General features: G+C 47.0%; 1 protein-coding gene across 1 annotated transcript; it reads left to right on the top strand.

Moving 5' to 3' along the window:
• The first annotated feature begins 1,913 nt into the window (after positions 1 to 1,913).
• On the top strand, positions 1,914 to 16,458 carry LOC138717384 (uncharacterized). Its single transcript, XM_069850898.1, has 4 exons — positions 1,914 to 1,934; positions 11,064 to 11,103; positions 12,333 to 14,780; positions 15,230 to 16,458. Exons 1-4 carry the CDS (start codon positions 1,914 to 1,916, stop codon positions 16,456 to 16,458), a joined length of 3,738 nt encoding a protein of 1,245 aa, XP_069706999.1.
• The last annotated feature ends 322 nt before the right edge of the window (positions 16,459 to 16,780 follow it).

Consider the following 16,780-nt stretch of genomic DNA (forward strand, 5'->3'; position numbering starts at 1 on the left):
GAGAGGGAGGGCCAGGAGTCAAGAGGTTGGTGTGACATTAAGTCTATCTCTCTTGCCAGAGGGATTTATAGTGCACCTTGAGGCAGGGGAAGATATTTAAGGCATTTCAGGTCACTTGACAGCTCCATTACTAAGTTTTTTTGCAAAGGCTGAGTTGTTCAGAAGGAGGTTTCTTCTGAACCAGCGATACCCTGATGCCCTCAGATCCTGGTGTGATGGCAGCCAGGGGTTTGCCCAGCAGCTGAGCCAGTGGAGGGCTGAAGTTTGCTGGTGGGCTGGTCAGGAGCAGGTGCTGTGTGCTCAGACTCCTCTCAAAGCCAGGGAGGAGGAGGCAAAGTGAAGCTTGAAGTCTTAGTGAATACATTTGAATAAGTGATTTCAATAAATAATGGTCTCTAAATGCCCTCCCTCTTTCAACCAATGGTGCTAGCCTGTTAGTAAAATTTATATTTGAGAGTGCAAGTCTTTATATAGATATAATTTCTAGCTTCTGATTTTACTCCATTAGGGCAAAATGCTGCAGTGAGAATCCGCTTTACAGGCACGAGGCAGCTGCTTTTCATTAGGATCCCTTGCCATAAGCCTGGCTGTTGCAATAGTTCTGCACTTAAAGAATGCAGTTGACTCTTCAAGCCCCTCTGCTTCATTGCAAGTACAATGCTGGGGAAAGGGTGGCAGCAAGTGAGCCGTTTTCAACCAAACTGGGGCTGGAGACCTCAAAAGCCTTGAAGTTGTACAAATCCCAGTTGCTGGGCACAAACGTGTTTTCCGTCAGTCTGGTGGCTGATAGACTGTAGTCATTCTCACCTGGGGATCAGAGAATCATTAACGTTGGAAAAGACCTCCAAGATCACCAAGTCCAACTGTCAGACTGCCACTGCCATACTCACTAAACCGTGTCCTGAAGTGCCACGTCTACACTCCTTTTGAACGCCTTCAGGGATGGAGACTCCGCCACTTCTCTGAGCAGCCTGCTCCAGTGCTCCACCACCCTTTCAGTAAAGAAGTTTTTCCCAATATCCAATCTAAACCACTGCTGGGGCAAATTGGGTCCATTTCCTTTTGTCCTATCACTTGTTGCTTTGGAGAAGAGACCATCACCTGCCTTACTAGAACCCCCCGACAGGTATTTGTAGACAGCGATACTTGTATACGTATAGTCCTGCCTGGTCTTTTCCACCGCAAACAGAACTGTTTTTTTAAAAAAAATATATATGCATTACTGGATGAATTGACCTCTGCAGAGTTATCTCTTGCATAAGATCCTCCCCAGCCCGTTGTGGGTGGGTTATGGGAGCAGCCTTCTCCATGGCAGTGCAGGCCCCTGCTGCCCAGTTGCTTTGAGCACAGACCCAGAGAAGTGGGAGTCAAGCTACCATTTTACAAATACCCTTTCCAAGCATGTCTTTTATTAGCTTTTAAAAATTTCATTTTAATTTTCAAAGCCATGAAAGGCTGCAATATTTCCTTGATCTATTTTTTTTTTAACAGACAATCATCCTGGTTTACTCCAGGTGGAATTTTATTTCTTGGCTGGGGACTTGCTGAGACTGCTGGCAGTTGTTCAGCTAATTCAAGCTGTTGCTCAGCTCCTGAGCGCCTGCACAGCCCAGCTGGCCAGGAGAGCTGGGAAGTGTCACGCGCCAGATATGGGCCAGCTCTTTGGCATGGCTGCCTTTTTTAACATCTGGATTCCTTCATGTGAAGTCATTAGCAGAAGTAAAGAAGAATTCAGTCTGAATGGGGGAAAATTCCCCTTCAATAGCTCTTCCAGGATGTTCTTTGAGGGCTTTCATATTACTGGCATGGCTATTTGAAGGTCCTGCTGGAAGAAGAATTGGATGAGTTTCTAATTTTCTCTCAAAGAGCTGATACATGTGGATTGATACTTGAAGAGTTGGCTTGCTGCCGGCATGGACCTGGTCATCACCACTGTGAGTGCACACAAATCATGTGGAATGTGGACATTTCAGGGTGAGCTCATGTCTGCTTTGAAATCAGGCAGGATTTTGCCACTGGCTTCATCAAACGTCCTTGGTGCATGCAATGGGTTCCTTCTGAACAGCCCATTCGCCAAGGGGTTTCCATCAAAATGTCCATCTTTTCACTGAAGCTGGAAGTGTGATGGCTCACACCTGGATGGCTTCCAAAGAGATGACGTCAGACATGGAGTTTGGGAGCCATTTGGTCCTCTGTGGAGCAGTAAGAAGGATCCATCTCTTTTATTGGCCTTTCTACAGCAGATCCTTGGTGGGTCCATCCAATACAGCCTTTCAGAGCTGGACTTTTTCTTCATTTTTATGATTTCCCTATTAGATTTTCAACGTCTCTTTTTGCTTTCCTTCTGTGTTGCAATCTTCAGCAAGAGCAGGAAGTGGTAGCTCTGTAACAGGAATAACCTCTTTCTCCCGAATCACAAGCAGTTAGAGGCATTAAAAGAAAAAGCAGTGACGTGTTCTCAATTTGAACTTTTGTACTGTTTCTTAAACAGCTTCCTGACTGCAACATCATCCTCAAAGCACTGTTTTCTTTGCTAGCATCACAGGGGCTTTTCATTCCCCATCAATGCCTGCTGCCTTCCTCCAGCACCTTCTAGTTCCAGCTTTGCTACGTGCCAAGCAAAGCTGGTGGTGGTGACAGCAAGTTGGAAATGAAACCTTTCCCCATGCAGAGTCCAAGGCAACAGTGCTGCCAGATTCCTGGAGTAGCTGCTGACTGTGGTGGGGCCAAAGGAGATGAGAAAAGAGGGAGTTATCATCCCAGACGAAGCATATTTGAAAGGATCTGGTGCAGGCAAGTGCAGTGAGTCAGATTGCTGCATCTGCTTCCTTTGGCCACACAGTCTGTCTGCATCCTCTGCAGAGCCCACCCGGATAGAGGATATGGGTAAAGAGTAGAAGCACTGACAGACAGAGTTGTTCAGCCAAATCGAGGTCCCTTGCTCTGCTATCTATTTGATTAGAGATTTTGTAAAAATGGGTACCAGAAGTTACGTGTAATATATGATAACCTGTCCTGAGCCGGCACCAAAGAGACCAGCAGAAGGGACAACCACTTATTAGCCATTAGTATCCAAAGGACTGTCAGATACTGTGTGGAAGTGTTTGAGATTCATGCTTTTATGAGTAGGTTTTTGTTTACAAGTGGTCTCCTCAGGCTGCCAAAGTGATAAATTCTTTCTTAGCTGGACATTGCTCGCTTTGCCTGTGTGGTTTTACTGAAGCAGTTCTCAGTGTTAATAAGGTACCAGGATTTGTTTCTTTGCAGCCCTGTTGGCAACAATCAAGTGCAGATCCACCCAAAGCTTCAGGAAAATGCAGGCAGCCCTTGGTCACGTACAGGCTGATGTGGGGAGGGGAGCCAGGACAAACGATAGAACAAATACAAGTGCATATTGTGGAGAAAAATTAGTGTTTCAATAATAAACAGGAGCAGTAAGTGGTTTTATTGATTGCTTATATGAGTAAGAGTTCCCCGGACTGGTCCCAAATAAAATGAATCCCCCTTTGACACTGAGTCATCCAACTGCCTCAAACTCCTGATTCCTACAGGAATCTGGTTGTCTCCCTTCCAGCCCAAGCCTTACTGTGATTCTGTGAAATCACTTCAATGTGGCCACAGCCTTGGTGGATTCTATTTTTTTCTTTTTTTTTTTCTTAATATATTTCAGTGTTGGGTTCTTTTACAGAGAGATGCGGATTTTCTCCCTGTAGCTTTGCATTAATGAACCAACACAGGGAGGAATGACAAAGGGTTGCAGCTGCCTCACACCCACACATGCCGCTGCAGGGGAGCAGTGAGGAAGGAAATATGGTTGGGGAGAGGGGATCTGGCTGCTGATAAAAGGGAGTTTCTCAGCACGTGGATGTAGGTACAGTCATCCTGAAAGTCTAGGGCAGGAGCTAATGCGTCAGTTCACTATGTACCACTGTACTGGCATCACGTCACCGTCTTTCCAAGGCCAGGACAGGCTATTTTGGAGCAGAAGGGAGCAATATAGCTCATTTTTTGTGACACTGGGGAACTCCCCAAGGGGCCGGGCTTTTCCCACATTGGTGATGCCAATGCAGACACAAGGCTGTGTCTTGGCCTCCCTGGCAAACTGCCCAGATGCGATGGGAGCCAGTGTGGCAGTGAGCTGTGTGGGAAGTGCTGTGTGGCTCTTGAAATGTGGTCGCTGCAGAGGAAACGGGCCCCCGTTTAGCTGTTGGTGGTGTTTCCTTTGGTGCTGCTGCTGCTTCTTGAGGCAAAGCAGCTGTGTGCAGATGTGCATGGGAGAGGATGGACCCACCCGAGCAGGGCAGCTGCATGGAGAGGAGGGTGACCCCTTTGGGATGGGGATTTGGATGGAAAGCTCCTCCAGCACTGTTGCCACCCTAGGAAACTCCAGACAAGTCCCTTCTGCTGCCTGTGCTGGCTGAAAACAGCAATTACCAGTAGAATAACAACCACCACTGCCTCCATGGGGCTCATTGCTCCCTGGCAGTTCAATTAGTGCTCACTTGTGTAAAGCAGGGGGGGACAAAGGTGCTCTCAACCTGGCTGCATCATCTTTATTTTTGTTTCTTCCCAGCAAAGCCTCACAAAGATCACAGCAAAAGGCACTTGTTCTAATAAGGTGATCCCTTCATCTAGTGGTTCTGAGGTGATTTTCCACCATGCCTGCTGGGAAACACAGCCCCGTGGGTTTTTTTTTTTCAGCCCAGCCAGCATACAAGCGAAAATATGAGTCACGATCCTGCAGCCTGGTAAATTGCTTCAGTCTCCCTGTTTTGGACAGTTGTTATTGATTATTTTTAGCTGTAAAAGGGGGCAGGGAGGAATGAGTTAGGACACGGCTCCCTGCTGCTATTTCACGGGATTTGTTAGGTTTGCAGCTGACTGCTGAGAGATTAATAGACAAATCCCAACCACTTCGGTATTGTGTGCTCTTTATTTTTAATATAAATCAGTTTTGCATTGGTTTGCAGGACACAAAGCTGCCTGCAGCCTGGGTTTCCTCCCATCAGAAAGAATGGCCTGGCCAGGCATGTGGCTCAGTGGCCAGGGCATTGTCACCACAGGGGTTTTGTTCCGCCTTTTCTTCCTCCTGCTGCTCAGGATGTGCAGAAGGTAGGAACCACTCTGGGAATGAGATGAGCCTGTCTGTGCCTGGCTGAATGTGAGCCCTTCCAGGTATTCCAGATCTCGTCCTCTCAAGCAAACCCTAACTTGGGGACCTCCTGAGGTCGAAGGGACAGCCACCAGCCCTCTTGTCTGCTACTGTCCCCCTCATCTGCGGCAGAAGGGTAGTGTCTGCTCCTGCCAGGAGACACTGGAAAGGCATATATCCCACTAGGGTAGCCGTAGGTTCTGATCCTGCCAGATGTTGCCTCTGTCGTCTGTCTTGTCCCAATTCTGGATCTCCTCTCCACCATCACCAAACAGAAATTGCTATCTCTGTGGAGAAGCTGAGACTGGCTTTCTCTCATACCCTCCACTGCAGCAGAGGAAACCTCCACAGAGGATCCATCCTGAGCTCAGGCTGGTGTTTGGGCTGTAACAAGAAGGATGAAAGAGAACTGTAACATCCTAGACCAAGTGATGATGTGACCAGTGTCTGAAAACAGTGACAGTGGTTTACAGGGCTAAGAAACAAGATGTGCGTGGAGAGAGGAATTTCTCTCCTGCCTTGCAAGACCATTTACAGCATGTTGCATCCTCTGGGCTTTGAGGCACTTGTGTCAAGCGTCAGCTGGATGATGTAGGTGCTGACCAGGGGTCTGTCTGGGCTGAGTGCTGAGGTGCTGAAGCCCTCTGTATCCTGGCTGCGAGAGCTGTTTTCTCTCCCTTGGCCATGGAGGCTGCCTCAGGGGTGCCTGAGCACCATAGGCACTTGTGTCTTCCCACTGCCCTGGCCATCTTCTCGCTGAGGACACTCAGCTAAGTGTTCAGGCTTGGCATCCTCCAATACCTGAGAAAAGGGGAAAGGGCTGCTCCAAACTTCTTTTGAACTAAGGAACACTACCCATATCTGGCATCCAGACCCTCCTGGGAAGCCTTCAGTCCACTGAGGATCCTCATCTTCCTCGCTGGCTCAGCTGCACGGCCCTCACTGTTCACCCTCCCCATCACCCTCTCCTCCTCTGTCACCTAGCTAGGTGGCATCTCCTGCTCCCTTGATGGTCCTTTCCGGTTTGGATTTGGATATTTTTGGTTTCCTCCTGAAGAGGACAAGCCCCACTGCAGCCCCAGGGGTCACCCACAACCATCAAGTGGGGTCCCATAGCATTTCAGGAATGTGCTTCCTCCTTCCTGGCCCCTTTGTGTTTGCCCACCACTTTGGTGGCTCCTGATAAAGATGCTGTGATTTTTGGCACCCACCAGGTCATCAGGTCCACTGAAAGCCTTTAGTAAGGCTTTGAGAGGAATGAAGGGCTTTTAGGTGTAAATTTCTTGTGATGCCCTTTAAAACAGGTGATAGGGAAACACCAGAGAAAAGCACCAACCCCCAGCATTGCCAGACGAAGTCATCGGACTCATAACCAGAAAAAGGAAACATCAAAGAGGAGGGGAGGGTGGCTTCTGTCTGCTGAAGCAGGATGAGGGCTCCATTTTCTCCATCTTTTGGAATTCCTTGCAGAGTCCAGTTCCCTGCATAACACAGTGGATGTGTGGTCTCATTATAAACCTGCTTTCCTGATGGAAAATCAGTCTTACTTCCCTTGGTTTTGAAAATAGCTTATCAGAGCAAAGCTGAATTAACCGAGTGAAAGAAGGCTGAGTGTGATAAAGCAGCAGCTCACGTATCGGATGGGTGAAGTGCATAAGCTTCCCAATTTAGAAAATATTTTGTTGAAAAAGGGTTTGCAGGTATTTATTTCTGTCATATCTTTTAAAATGTGTTTTACTGCATGTCCTGGTTTGTATGCCACCATGTTGATGCTGTAGTTTAAGTTGAAAGAGCTGGAAATCTTTTTTTTTTGTTCCCATCAAGGCAGAGCAATGGCCAGGCTTGACCTCTGCCACCGGCACCTCATGAACTTGCCCCATCAGATGCCAGCCAGGTCGATCATCACCCAAACTGATCCATGGGCAGAGAAATTGGGCAGGGAGTGGCTGGGGGAAATCCCACCTCTTCTAACCCAATGGACAAGGATATTTGCTGAAGTTGCTCCTCTGGGAAAGCCCCAGAAAAAGCAGTAAAGTCCTACCAGACACAAACTTTTCCTGCCAGCACACACAGGTGTACTGTTTTTCCTCTTTTCCTTCTTCCCACCCTTTTCATTTTTTCCTTTTTTAAAATTTTTTCTTCTCCCTTTTCTTCTTCTTTCTTTTTTCTACTCCTTTTTTCTTGTTTTACTTTCTATCTTTTTACTTTTCTCCTTTTTTCCTTTTCTTTTTTCTTCCTCTTTTTCTCCTCCTTCTCTTCCTTCTTTCCTTTTCCGCATTTTTCTTTTCCCTTTCCTCCTTTTTCCTTTTTTTCCTTTATTCTACTTTTTGCCCCCTTTGTTTTTATTTTTTTCCTCTTTTTGACACAACAGAGTAATAAAGGCATCATTTTCCCTGGTCTATGGATTCCCAGGTCAGGAGGAAGAAGGAACAGGTGCCTTGAAAGCATCGGAAAGCCCAAAATAAAATCACTTTAGCCCTCCCATGCTACATATTTTCTTACATAAATCTTGCAGGTGTGCAATTTACGCTTTTAGTCTATAGAAACCCCACAAAAAGTGAAGTCTATATATTGGTTTTATTACCTGTTTGCCATCAGCATGGTTGAAACACTCACCATGATAAACTGGAACATGATGGCATTACTCATTTAAAACATCCCTGAGCACAGTCCAGAGGATTAGCAGCCAAGTCAATGAAAAGCAGACGGTGATCAAGGAAAGCCAATTCTGTATTTAAGGAAAATATCAGCTCCTGAGAAATCCCTTACCTTTAATTGTACCTAAGAGCATAATTGCATCTTTGGCCCCAACAGACCTAAAATCAATCTGGCTAACGAGTGATGCAAAGAAATGGGAATTAAACTGATGCTTATCTCTGGTAACTAAAGACAGGGATCGCATTCTACCTGATGTATCTATAAATAATAGAGTAGCCCCTGCAAGCACAACACTGGCAGCTCACTTGGAGGGACAGAGCCACCGAGATGGGCACCCAGGACACATCCTCCAGTATTTAGGTGGGTGCCTTGCCAAACCCTAAAGAATAACACCACTTTTGAAACCTGTTAAAAAAAAAATGTTTATCATATTTTTTTACCAATTTTCCTCATCTTTGATAAAAAATGCTGTGTTTCCACTAGTGTTTATCTACCACTCATGTTACTCTTTTTTTTCAGTCCTTCATTATTTCTAGTTAGCGAGGGGATGAGCGTAATCCTAATTTCTCATCCTCCTTTAGCTCTTCCTGTTTGCTTTTGGTGTGCAAGAGAATCATGAACTAGTGACACAAAAAATGAAAGCATTCAGTGATTTTCTGAGAAAGAAAACAAAAATAACTGTTGCCCAACATAATTTTCTCTCTCACTTTATGCAGCAATGCAATCACTAGAGGGAGGTAGATGATAAATTTATCTATCCCAAGCTCTCAGCTAGCTTATGTTGCCTTATAAATGACAGCAGAATAGTTTTAAGTGGGAGCACCTGGTGTGTGATGCTGTCTGGTGGAGGAGGGGAGGAAATTTGAGCACTTGCTGGGCTGGAACTAGATGATTTTTAAAGGTCCCTTCCAACCCAATCTATTCTACGATTCCATGATTAGTTTAATTTTGGTGACTGTCCCTTCGGTGGCCCTACCTGCATCAGTGGTCTCCAAGGCAGCTGTGTCCTACACAGCAGTTTCTGAGGGTCTTCTTGACGCCATTGGTTCATCCTGGCAGAGTTTCAACCCCATACCAAAAAATACAGGAACACAGGAGCTAGTAAAGAAGATGAAACCTGCAATTGGGTGGTTTTGGCCCTGTGGTGCAGTTTGCCTGTGCAACTCAGTGCAAACCATTGTGAATGTGTTCACCAGCTCCCCTCCAAAAGATACTTTTGTGCCCAAAATAAATAAGAACATCAGCAGCTACCAACTACAAGGATTTAGTAAAAAGAGCCAAACATCCTAATGGACAATTTGCATCCTTATGGAAATACTCAAAACACGACTCAAAAAAATAGCTAACAAACACCAGCATCACCCGTGTTAAAATTCCTCACTTAAATAGTTCTGTAACAACAAATAAAAAATATACTTACGTTACAATTTATTTCACCATCTCTATTCCACCATCTGCTAAACTGAAATGAAGCAATTACTCCTGTTCTCCAAGCAAACCAAATGATACTTTGAGGACTTCCCCAGCTTACGACAGGGCGTCCAGCCAGGATGTTAACTTCCAGGGTTTATGTTGTGGTAGTACAACCCTGTTTGATGTTCATGAGGGCAAATCCCATTTCCATGATAAGCATGGAGCAGGGTTTGCAGGTGTGTCTGCACCTGCAAAAAAAAAAGGAGAGAATTTCAGGTCACTTTGGACATGTGTAGTTACAGACATATGGCCATGGGAGGAGGTTTGTGCAGCTGAAATAATCATAGGCAAATGGCAAGTGGGACTGCACATGAGATAGGTGGAAATGCTTAACAATCAGTAGCTGGGACACGGTTGCTTGCATGACTGCCCCTGCAAACCCTGCTTGGCTGGGGGGGTCTGATGTGCCGCTTGTTTAGACCCACTAAAAAAGTGGGTGTATTTGTCCCTGAACAGCCATCAGCCTGTGAAGCTGTGATGACTTAGTGAAAGAATAAAAAAGCTATTTTATTTTGCTAAATGATGACTGACATTTTAAAAAGAATATTGTCAAAGCTGCATGTCAAACAGCCTAATTGCCTTATCTGTGTGGCCCTTAACGACAAGGTAGATTATTACAGCTGAAAGAATTTTAAGCATCTAATAATTTACACATCATCACCTGGGCTATTTACTTTCCACATTTCGCTAAGAGTAGATGAGGAGTGGAGCTGCTTGTGTTTCAAGGCAATTTCACCTGTTTCACTCAGTCTTGCTTCAAGAAGGTGCAACCCTGGGGGAAATCACAGACTTCTGCAGAAACCAGTTAAAATGTGATGAAAACAACCACTTTTACATTAAGTACATGAGAGCTATTTTTTTTTCCTTCCTCCCTCTCCAGTAACTGAATCAGCAGCCTGGGCTCTGGTTCAAGTCAGGGCATCAGCATCACTTTAATTCCAGTTTTATAATGTTATGCATTAAAAATGGATAATGCCTCCTCACCAAAATACCCTGGAAAGGAGGAATGTTGGATGGTGAATTGAAAGAGCAGGTCTGTCCCTACTGAGTGATTGGTGGCCTCATTTCATTGATTAGCTAATTGCTATCACAGGGGTAGCAGGGCAGTATATGAGTGAGTGGGCTCAGAGAGCAGCCCATTTGCTGCAGTGATGTGTTTTGGAGAGGGGTAGTGATCCTGTATTTGCTCTGCCTGAGGGATTATTACAGGGAGGGAGAGGTTTTTTGGGGTTTTTTTGGCTCCTTTTAATGCTGTGCTTCCAGTAAACTTCTGCCATGAAGGATTGGCCCTCCCTAGTGCTTCTGGCCCTAGTGCCCTGGGCATGGGGACTAGCTGCTGGCAGGCAGGCTCCTGGGATGATCCCGAAATCCTGCTGCAATGCTGTCCCAGGGGTGAGTGATGGGAAGTAGGAATTCAGTTCCTTAGTGCAGTGTCCTTCTTGCTTGCAGATCCTGTTCTCCTCTGCATGGCTCCTGTGGATTAAAGCATAGCTGGGCTTTGTTTGCTGTGGTTTGGATGGGTTCCTGCACAGGCTGTGGTTTAACAGCACAAGCCAAGCAATGCTTTTGGAAATAGGGAGGGGTGAATATTTATTATCATGTGGGAAAAATGAGGTGGCCTATGTGCTTTGTCCAGGTGCAGGCAAATCCTCAAGCTACCAGGACACAGTGGATTTCGTCCTCCCTACCCAACAGGCTTAGGCTAGGATATTTCTGAGAAGCATTACAAGCACGCCCAGGGGTACTCATGTTTGCAGTAAGGCTTTCTCTTTTTTTATAGGCACGTGGATCCTTTCAGGAAGACCAGAAAGTTAAACCAGGTAAGAGTCAATTCTCAGACCAGATTTTTTATTCTTTTTAAGCCAAAGTAAGCCCTCCCTGAATTTGTTGGGCGTATCCATCCCTGGAAAGGTAGGAAGAGCAAGGTGGCCCCAGGGTGGTGAGGAGAGGAAAGGGGAGGTTGCTACTATTGGGTGCTGGGGAAGGGAAAAATCAGAAATCAGTGCTAGTGTGGGAGATAGCGTGCTGCTGTCTTAAAGCTGCCAAACCCCTACTGCAGAGCAGGACCCTGGAGGCAGGAGCAATGCACTGTAGCAACTCACTGTTGGGCAGCAATTAAAACAAGTAGCAAAAGTTCAACGTGAACTTTAATTGTGCTCCTATAGGGTAAACCTATCTCTCGCTCATGGCTCTTCTAGCTTTGAGACAGCATTTCTGGAAAATATGTCTTCCCACTTGAGGGAAGGTGTTTCCCTCTTTGAGAGCTAAATGAGCTGTCCTGAGATGCTAATGTTGCAATGTTGCTCACCCTGCTGCGGCTCCTAGGACTTCTTGATTGGCTGAACACTTTAAAGCAAAGGGGTTGGAAGTCTTTTCAGGAGAGCATTTCTTTCCAGCCCTGCAGGTGTATAAGCAATAAATATCACCTATATGCTGAAACCAAACCTAACAGCACACTAGTTTCTTTTGTAACTTGTGGTGATGTGGCAATTCCTTGAGCTTTCAGCTTTGATCCCTACATAGCCCCATCCTGGTGCTGTGAACCTGCCTCCCTGAGACAAAGTGGCACTCACTGCACAGCAGTGCTGGCACCTCCGTGCTCCTGCGAGGCCATGCTGGGGGGTACTCGAAGCATGAGCGTGTCCTGCTCTGGGGGTGGTCGGGGCTTCTCCAGTTGCCTCGGTCCTCTTGGTGCTCTGGAACAGCACAGAGTGGTGGAGTGAGCGCTGATGGGGAGGAGGTTTGGGGTAGGTTGTCGGTGGTGGAGGGAAACAGTCACTTATGCTGGAAGGGATGGATGGCGGTTTTGGGCTCGTGCCAGGCTGGTGCAGGGGTACATACCTGGTTGGTTTTCTCCCCAGGACCTGACACAGGGTTACTTTGAGTGTTCTGCTGATGAATTTGCGTGTTGCTTGGCAAGCAGGAGTAGGATGTAGCAAAACAGGGAGATGAAGAATCTTGAAAATGATTTCTGGAAGTAAGGGCTAGTAACTCTTTCTGGGAAGTGGAGGTAGAGGAAAATTTGACACTGGTGCTTCTTGTCTTCCAGGGTCAGATTTTCCTTGGATATTGGCATATAGGCCTATAAGAAGCTGCCACAGAGTCCTGAAGGACAAGTATGGGGAGTTTTCTCCTCCAGCATACTGTGGCGATTCCCCAACAAACCTTTGGTGCAACTGGACAATCTGGGCAGGCTCCAGAAAGCATATAATAATTTATATTCAGGGTTTTATTTCTGGGGAGGGCTGCAACAAAAATGAGGACAAAATCCTATTTGAAGGAGTTTCTTCACTGGTGGAAAACAGCGTGGTTTATGCTTGCTGGAAAAAGGAGACTCATGTTTTTGCCACTTTTGCTCAAGCTGTCCACATTGTGTTGCTGAAGAGATACTTGCCAGACTGTAGAGAGAGACAATTTAAAGGGAAGTACTACGTGTTCCAAGACCAGAAAGATGAATCTTCCTTCGAAGTTGATGTTATTTCTAAAACTCCTGCTCCAAAATTACCAAAGAAAGATAGTATTTTTCAGTCTAGATGGGCTGAAGAATTTAGAGATGTGCAGGGTTTTGTGACCACACGTAGCACTGTGAGCCTTGGCAAGACCCCAGTGTTGAGTGGTGGGTTGCTGCAGGGAAGAGGAAGCACGCTGGGTACTGCAGCTGTGGGAAGTCCTGTTGAGCTCGTCACATATGAAGGTGCAAGGACACTGCTCATGGAAACAAAAGCTCCTTGTATGCCAGGGTCTGAGCTGCAAGGAGTTACAAAATACTTCAAGGAAGCTCAAGGCAGAGGAACACCTTGGGGCACAATCCCTGCTGCAGAGCAGGATACCTGGAGTCAGAGTCTCTCCATGAGCAGGGACATCACTGTGCGGTTTGGTTATATGGATGGGCTTTCAAGTGAGCTTTTGGAAACTCCTTTGCTTGATGCCTTGCAGGTGGTGGAGCCTCTTTTGCAGCAGGCAGGTGTGGGTCTGGAGGACAGGCAGGCTATCCTGCACCCTACCCTGAGGCCAAAACATCTGGGAGACCTACAGTTTACAATTAAACCAACACCCACAAGTTGTCTGGATTTGCCTGCATTCTCACAGACTTTGTTGACTGGCAGAAGAGAAAGCACAGAGAGCAGAGTTACCACCATCAGCCCAGTAAGTTTAGAGAAGGATCAAAGCCATTCCCAGCCAAGTGCCCTGGCAGATGTCACAGTAAGCAGTGATGCTGATGGCCTTGCAAAGGGCTTGATATCCAGCCTGAGTAGTCTATATGAAGTGGTAAATGAGGATCACTCTCAGCTGCTGCCTGAGACAAGCCAAAGATGGCAAATCAGTTTGGAGGATTTGTCCATGATTCAACCTGAGTTGGGAACAACTGGTCTCCAACATACAAAGCTCATGGGTATTTTTTCCATGGAACACTTTAGGGGAGTTGTTGAGAGGAAAGCAGTGTTGCATCTTGCAGCGTCGTGGGACATCTTCCAAGAGCATCCTCATTTGTGTGTTCAGAGCAGTCATGTCTTGCATTCTGCCCCTAAAGACCCTGGGAGCCTTTCCCAAAATGCCCTGGGACGTGACCATCCAGCTACTGAGGAAGCTCATGTGTCGTCCTTGGGTCTAAAAAGCTGCCACCACCAGAGTTACAGAGCTGCACAACCAGAGCTGGTTGTACCCACTTCACCAACAGGGCTGGAGCATGTTCCCACAGCCAAGTCCACCCTAGGGACAGAAACTATTCATGTGCTGATGGTCTCTTTTACAGAATCAGTACCTGCAGACTTCAGCTCTACTGATTTCACCTCCCAAGCACATCCTCCTCCAGAAGCGAAGCCTGTGTCCCCCATTGTCTTCTCTCCACCAGCAGCTTTGGATTTGGACCATGCCAACCTCAGGCAAAGGGTAGGAGTCTCACTGGCTGGCCCAGGAGAACAAGAAATGGTCTCCCCTTCCCCGCCTTGCCATCTACCAGCAACCTCTGGACCAGGCACGGATGAGTCCCCTGGATGTCTTCACTCTGGGATGCAAAAGCTGGTGCTGGAGGAAGCAGATGGCCAACAAGCAGAAACTTCAGCCCCTGTGGGCTTGACAGCTAAGAGTCCTTCCCCAGCTTCTGCCCCCAGCCCAAACCTTGGTGTGGGGCTTCCTTGGCCTGAGGGTTATGTAAGCAGTGGCGCTGGGGTGGCTCCAGCATCCAGGCCTGGCATATGGGGAGCGAGGAGAGAGGAGCACGTGGTGCCTTTGCAGCATCAGGGGACAGTTGCTAGTGATGAGCTGGTGTCTCCCTCCGTCCTTGAAGAATTTAAAATGCAGAAAACCACAGAAGCTCTCCAAGCAGGTGCAGGACAGCAGAGAAATGCCTCCTTCAGTGCCACTTCTGCACAACCTCGTCCTTCTGTGGCCCAGGGGGTAGAAACAGTGTCAAGAGGCCAGAAGTCTCAAGAGCCCTCCGATGATCCTCTGTCCAGAAATGTACATATGCCAGGAGGACAGCAATGGAAACATGCTGGTATGTCTCCCAGTACTTCATACCTTGCCATAAGCCATCTTTAGAAGCTAGAAGTACTAGGTGGGTATAAGGATGAGGCTGTGTCTATTGCCTGCAGAACCAGCCTGGCAAGTGTAACCCAGCTGTCTGGGGAGGGGACGATTGAAATAAAAAAAACCAAAAGGTGGTCTTGTTGACCACACTTATGTTGGAAGCAAAACCACATAATACAAGCTGCTGGAGGGTGGATGGGCTGCAAAGCAGTTGCAGAGCAGCTGGGGCCCAGGCTTAGCTCTGATTGCAGACCTGAGATGTGGCTTTGCGGGCTGAAACTATCAAAATCTTGCAGCAGGAGGGGGGTTTAAACAGGGCCTATTATGTCACAATTTGCAGCATTCCTAGAAGTGTTATATCTGTTTCTTGTTGTGTAAAATAACTGTTGACCATATGTTTCCTTTCTAATGTATCAGAGCTGGGGCTGCCCTGGGCGATGGAGTACTTCCCTATAAGGAGCTGTCACATCATCTTTCAGGATGGCTCTGGGATATTTTACCTGCCACTGCACGTGGATGTTGAAGCCAACATCTGGTGCAACTGGACCATAATGGCAGGCTCTCAGAAGCATATTGTCATCTATGTCCAGGGCTTCCAGGGAAACAATGGCTGCGGCAAGAACCAGGACAAGATAATCTTCCAGGGGGTCAAGTCAAGCGTGGAAACCAAAGTGGTGTATGCCTGTCACAACCAAGGTACCCTGATCTTTGCTACGCAAGCTACTGCAGTCCATGTATTGTTTCTGTCAGGAAGTAGTTACGTAAGCCGTGAATACAGACATTTTAAAGGATGGTATTATGTATTCAAAGACTCTGAAATTGTGGGCTCTTCAAATGATAATGTAGCTCCCAGAAAGCCTGTCCAGGAGGTCTCCAGAGAAGAGAGCTGGAGGACGACAGTAACGAAAAGTTTAATGCCCATGCTAAGAGCCTCTCCAGGCTCATCAGGTGCACCTGCTGGTGGTAGGATCCAGCCTGAGCTTGTAAGCCCAGATAACAAGCCTCGACACTCTCCTGATCACATGAAAGATGCTCAGTCTGGTGCCAACCTGAGCAAGCTTGACCTAAATGAGTGTGGTCAGCCATGGGATGTAACAGAACTGGAAAGGAGCCTTAAAGATGACAGCACTGAGGACAGAGAATCTGAAGATGACATATTGTTGGGGCTGTCTCTGGCTGGGCAAGACACTGGGCATAAAGCTGAGCTGTTTGCTTTGGAGATTGCAGAGGGGGATGTTGAGCTGGTGCCTGCTGTGGTCACTGTAGCTCCATGTTGTTCAGCAGGCATCTCTTCCTCAGAGGTGCCCAGCAGTAATGCACATGCCTCTGCCAAATCATCTAGCCTGGATCAGGCCAGTGACAGCCTGTCTGAAGAAGTGGTCACAGCTGCACATTGCATGCAGACACCACTGCTGGAAGAGCCACCACTGAACACAAGTACAACACCTTCTCCTCTGTATCCCTCTCCTGGCATCACTGCTGGGCATGTGGTGTCTCCTGGAATAAAGAATGAAGAGTTCTTTGGTAAGGTCTTTTTGGGTTATTTGTGGCTGAACACTGTAATATCCATTTCCAGTGATGCAGCGTTCTCTAAAGAGGTTTTATTTGTAGACACGGGTGTCACTTTCAGTTGGTCCCTCTGGTAGTTCTCATGACTCCGTCTGATTCCAAGGAAGGTGGTACTTGAGAAGATGCAGGATTATCTGTTGTTACATGGGTGTCTATAGACTGATGCCCCACTTAACAGGGAGAAGGTGATTCCTAATACATGTGCTCTGAATTATCTGTGGAGGAGCCAGCCCTTCTGCCCAAAGCCAATTGTGAATGCCCATCTTAGTGTTACATAGCTCTGGCTTGCATTGATTTCCATAGCACGATGCTTCTAGCCACAATAACTGAATTTGAGCTCCAGAAGTGGAGGGGGGTGGTGGTGGTGTTAGAAGACTCCTGTCTCCTAAGAAAGCATAG

The sequence above is a fragment of the Phaenicophaeus curvirostris genome, chromosome 2, assembly GCF_032191515.1.
Source record: "Phaenicophaeus curvirostris isolate KB17595 chromosome 2, BPBGC_Pcur_1.0, whole genome shotgun sequence".
NCBI lineage: Eukaryota > Metazoa > Chordata > Aves > Cuculiformes > Cuculidae > Phaenicophaeus > Phaenicophaeus curvirostris.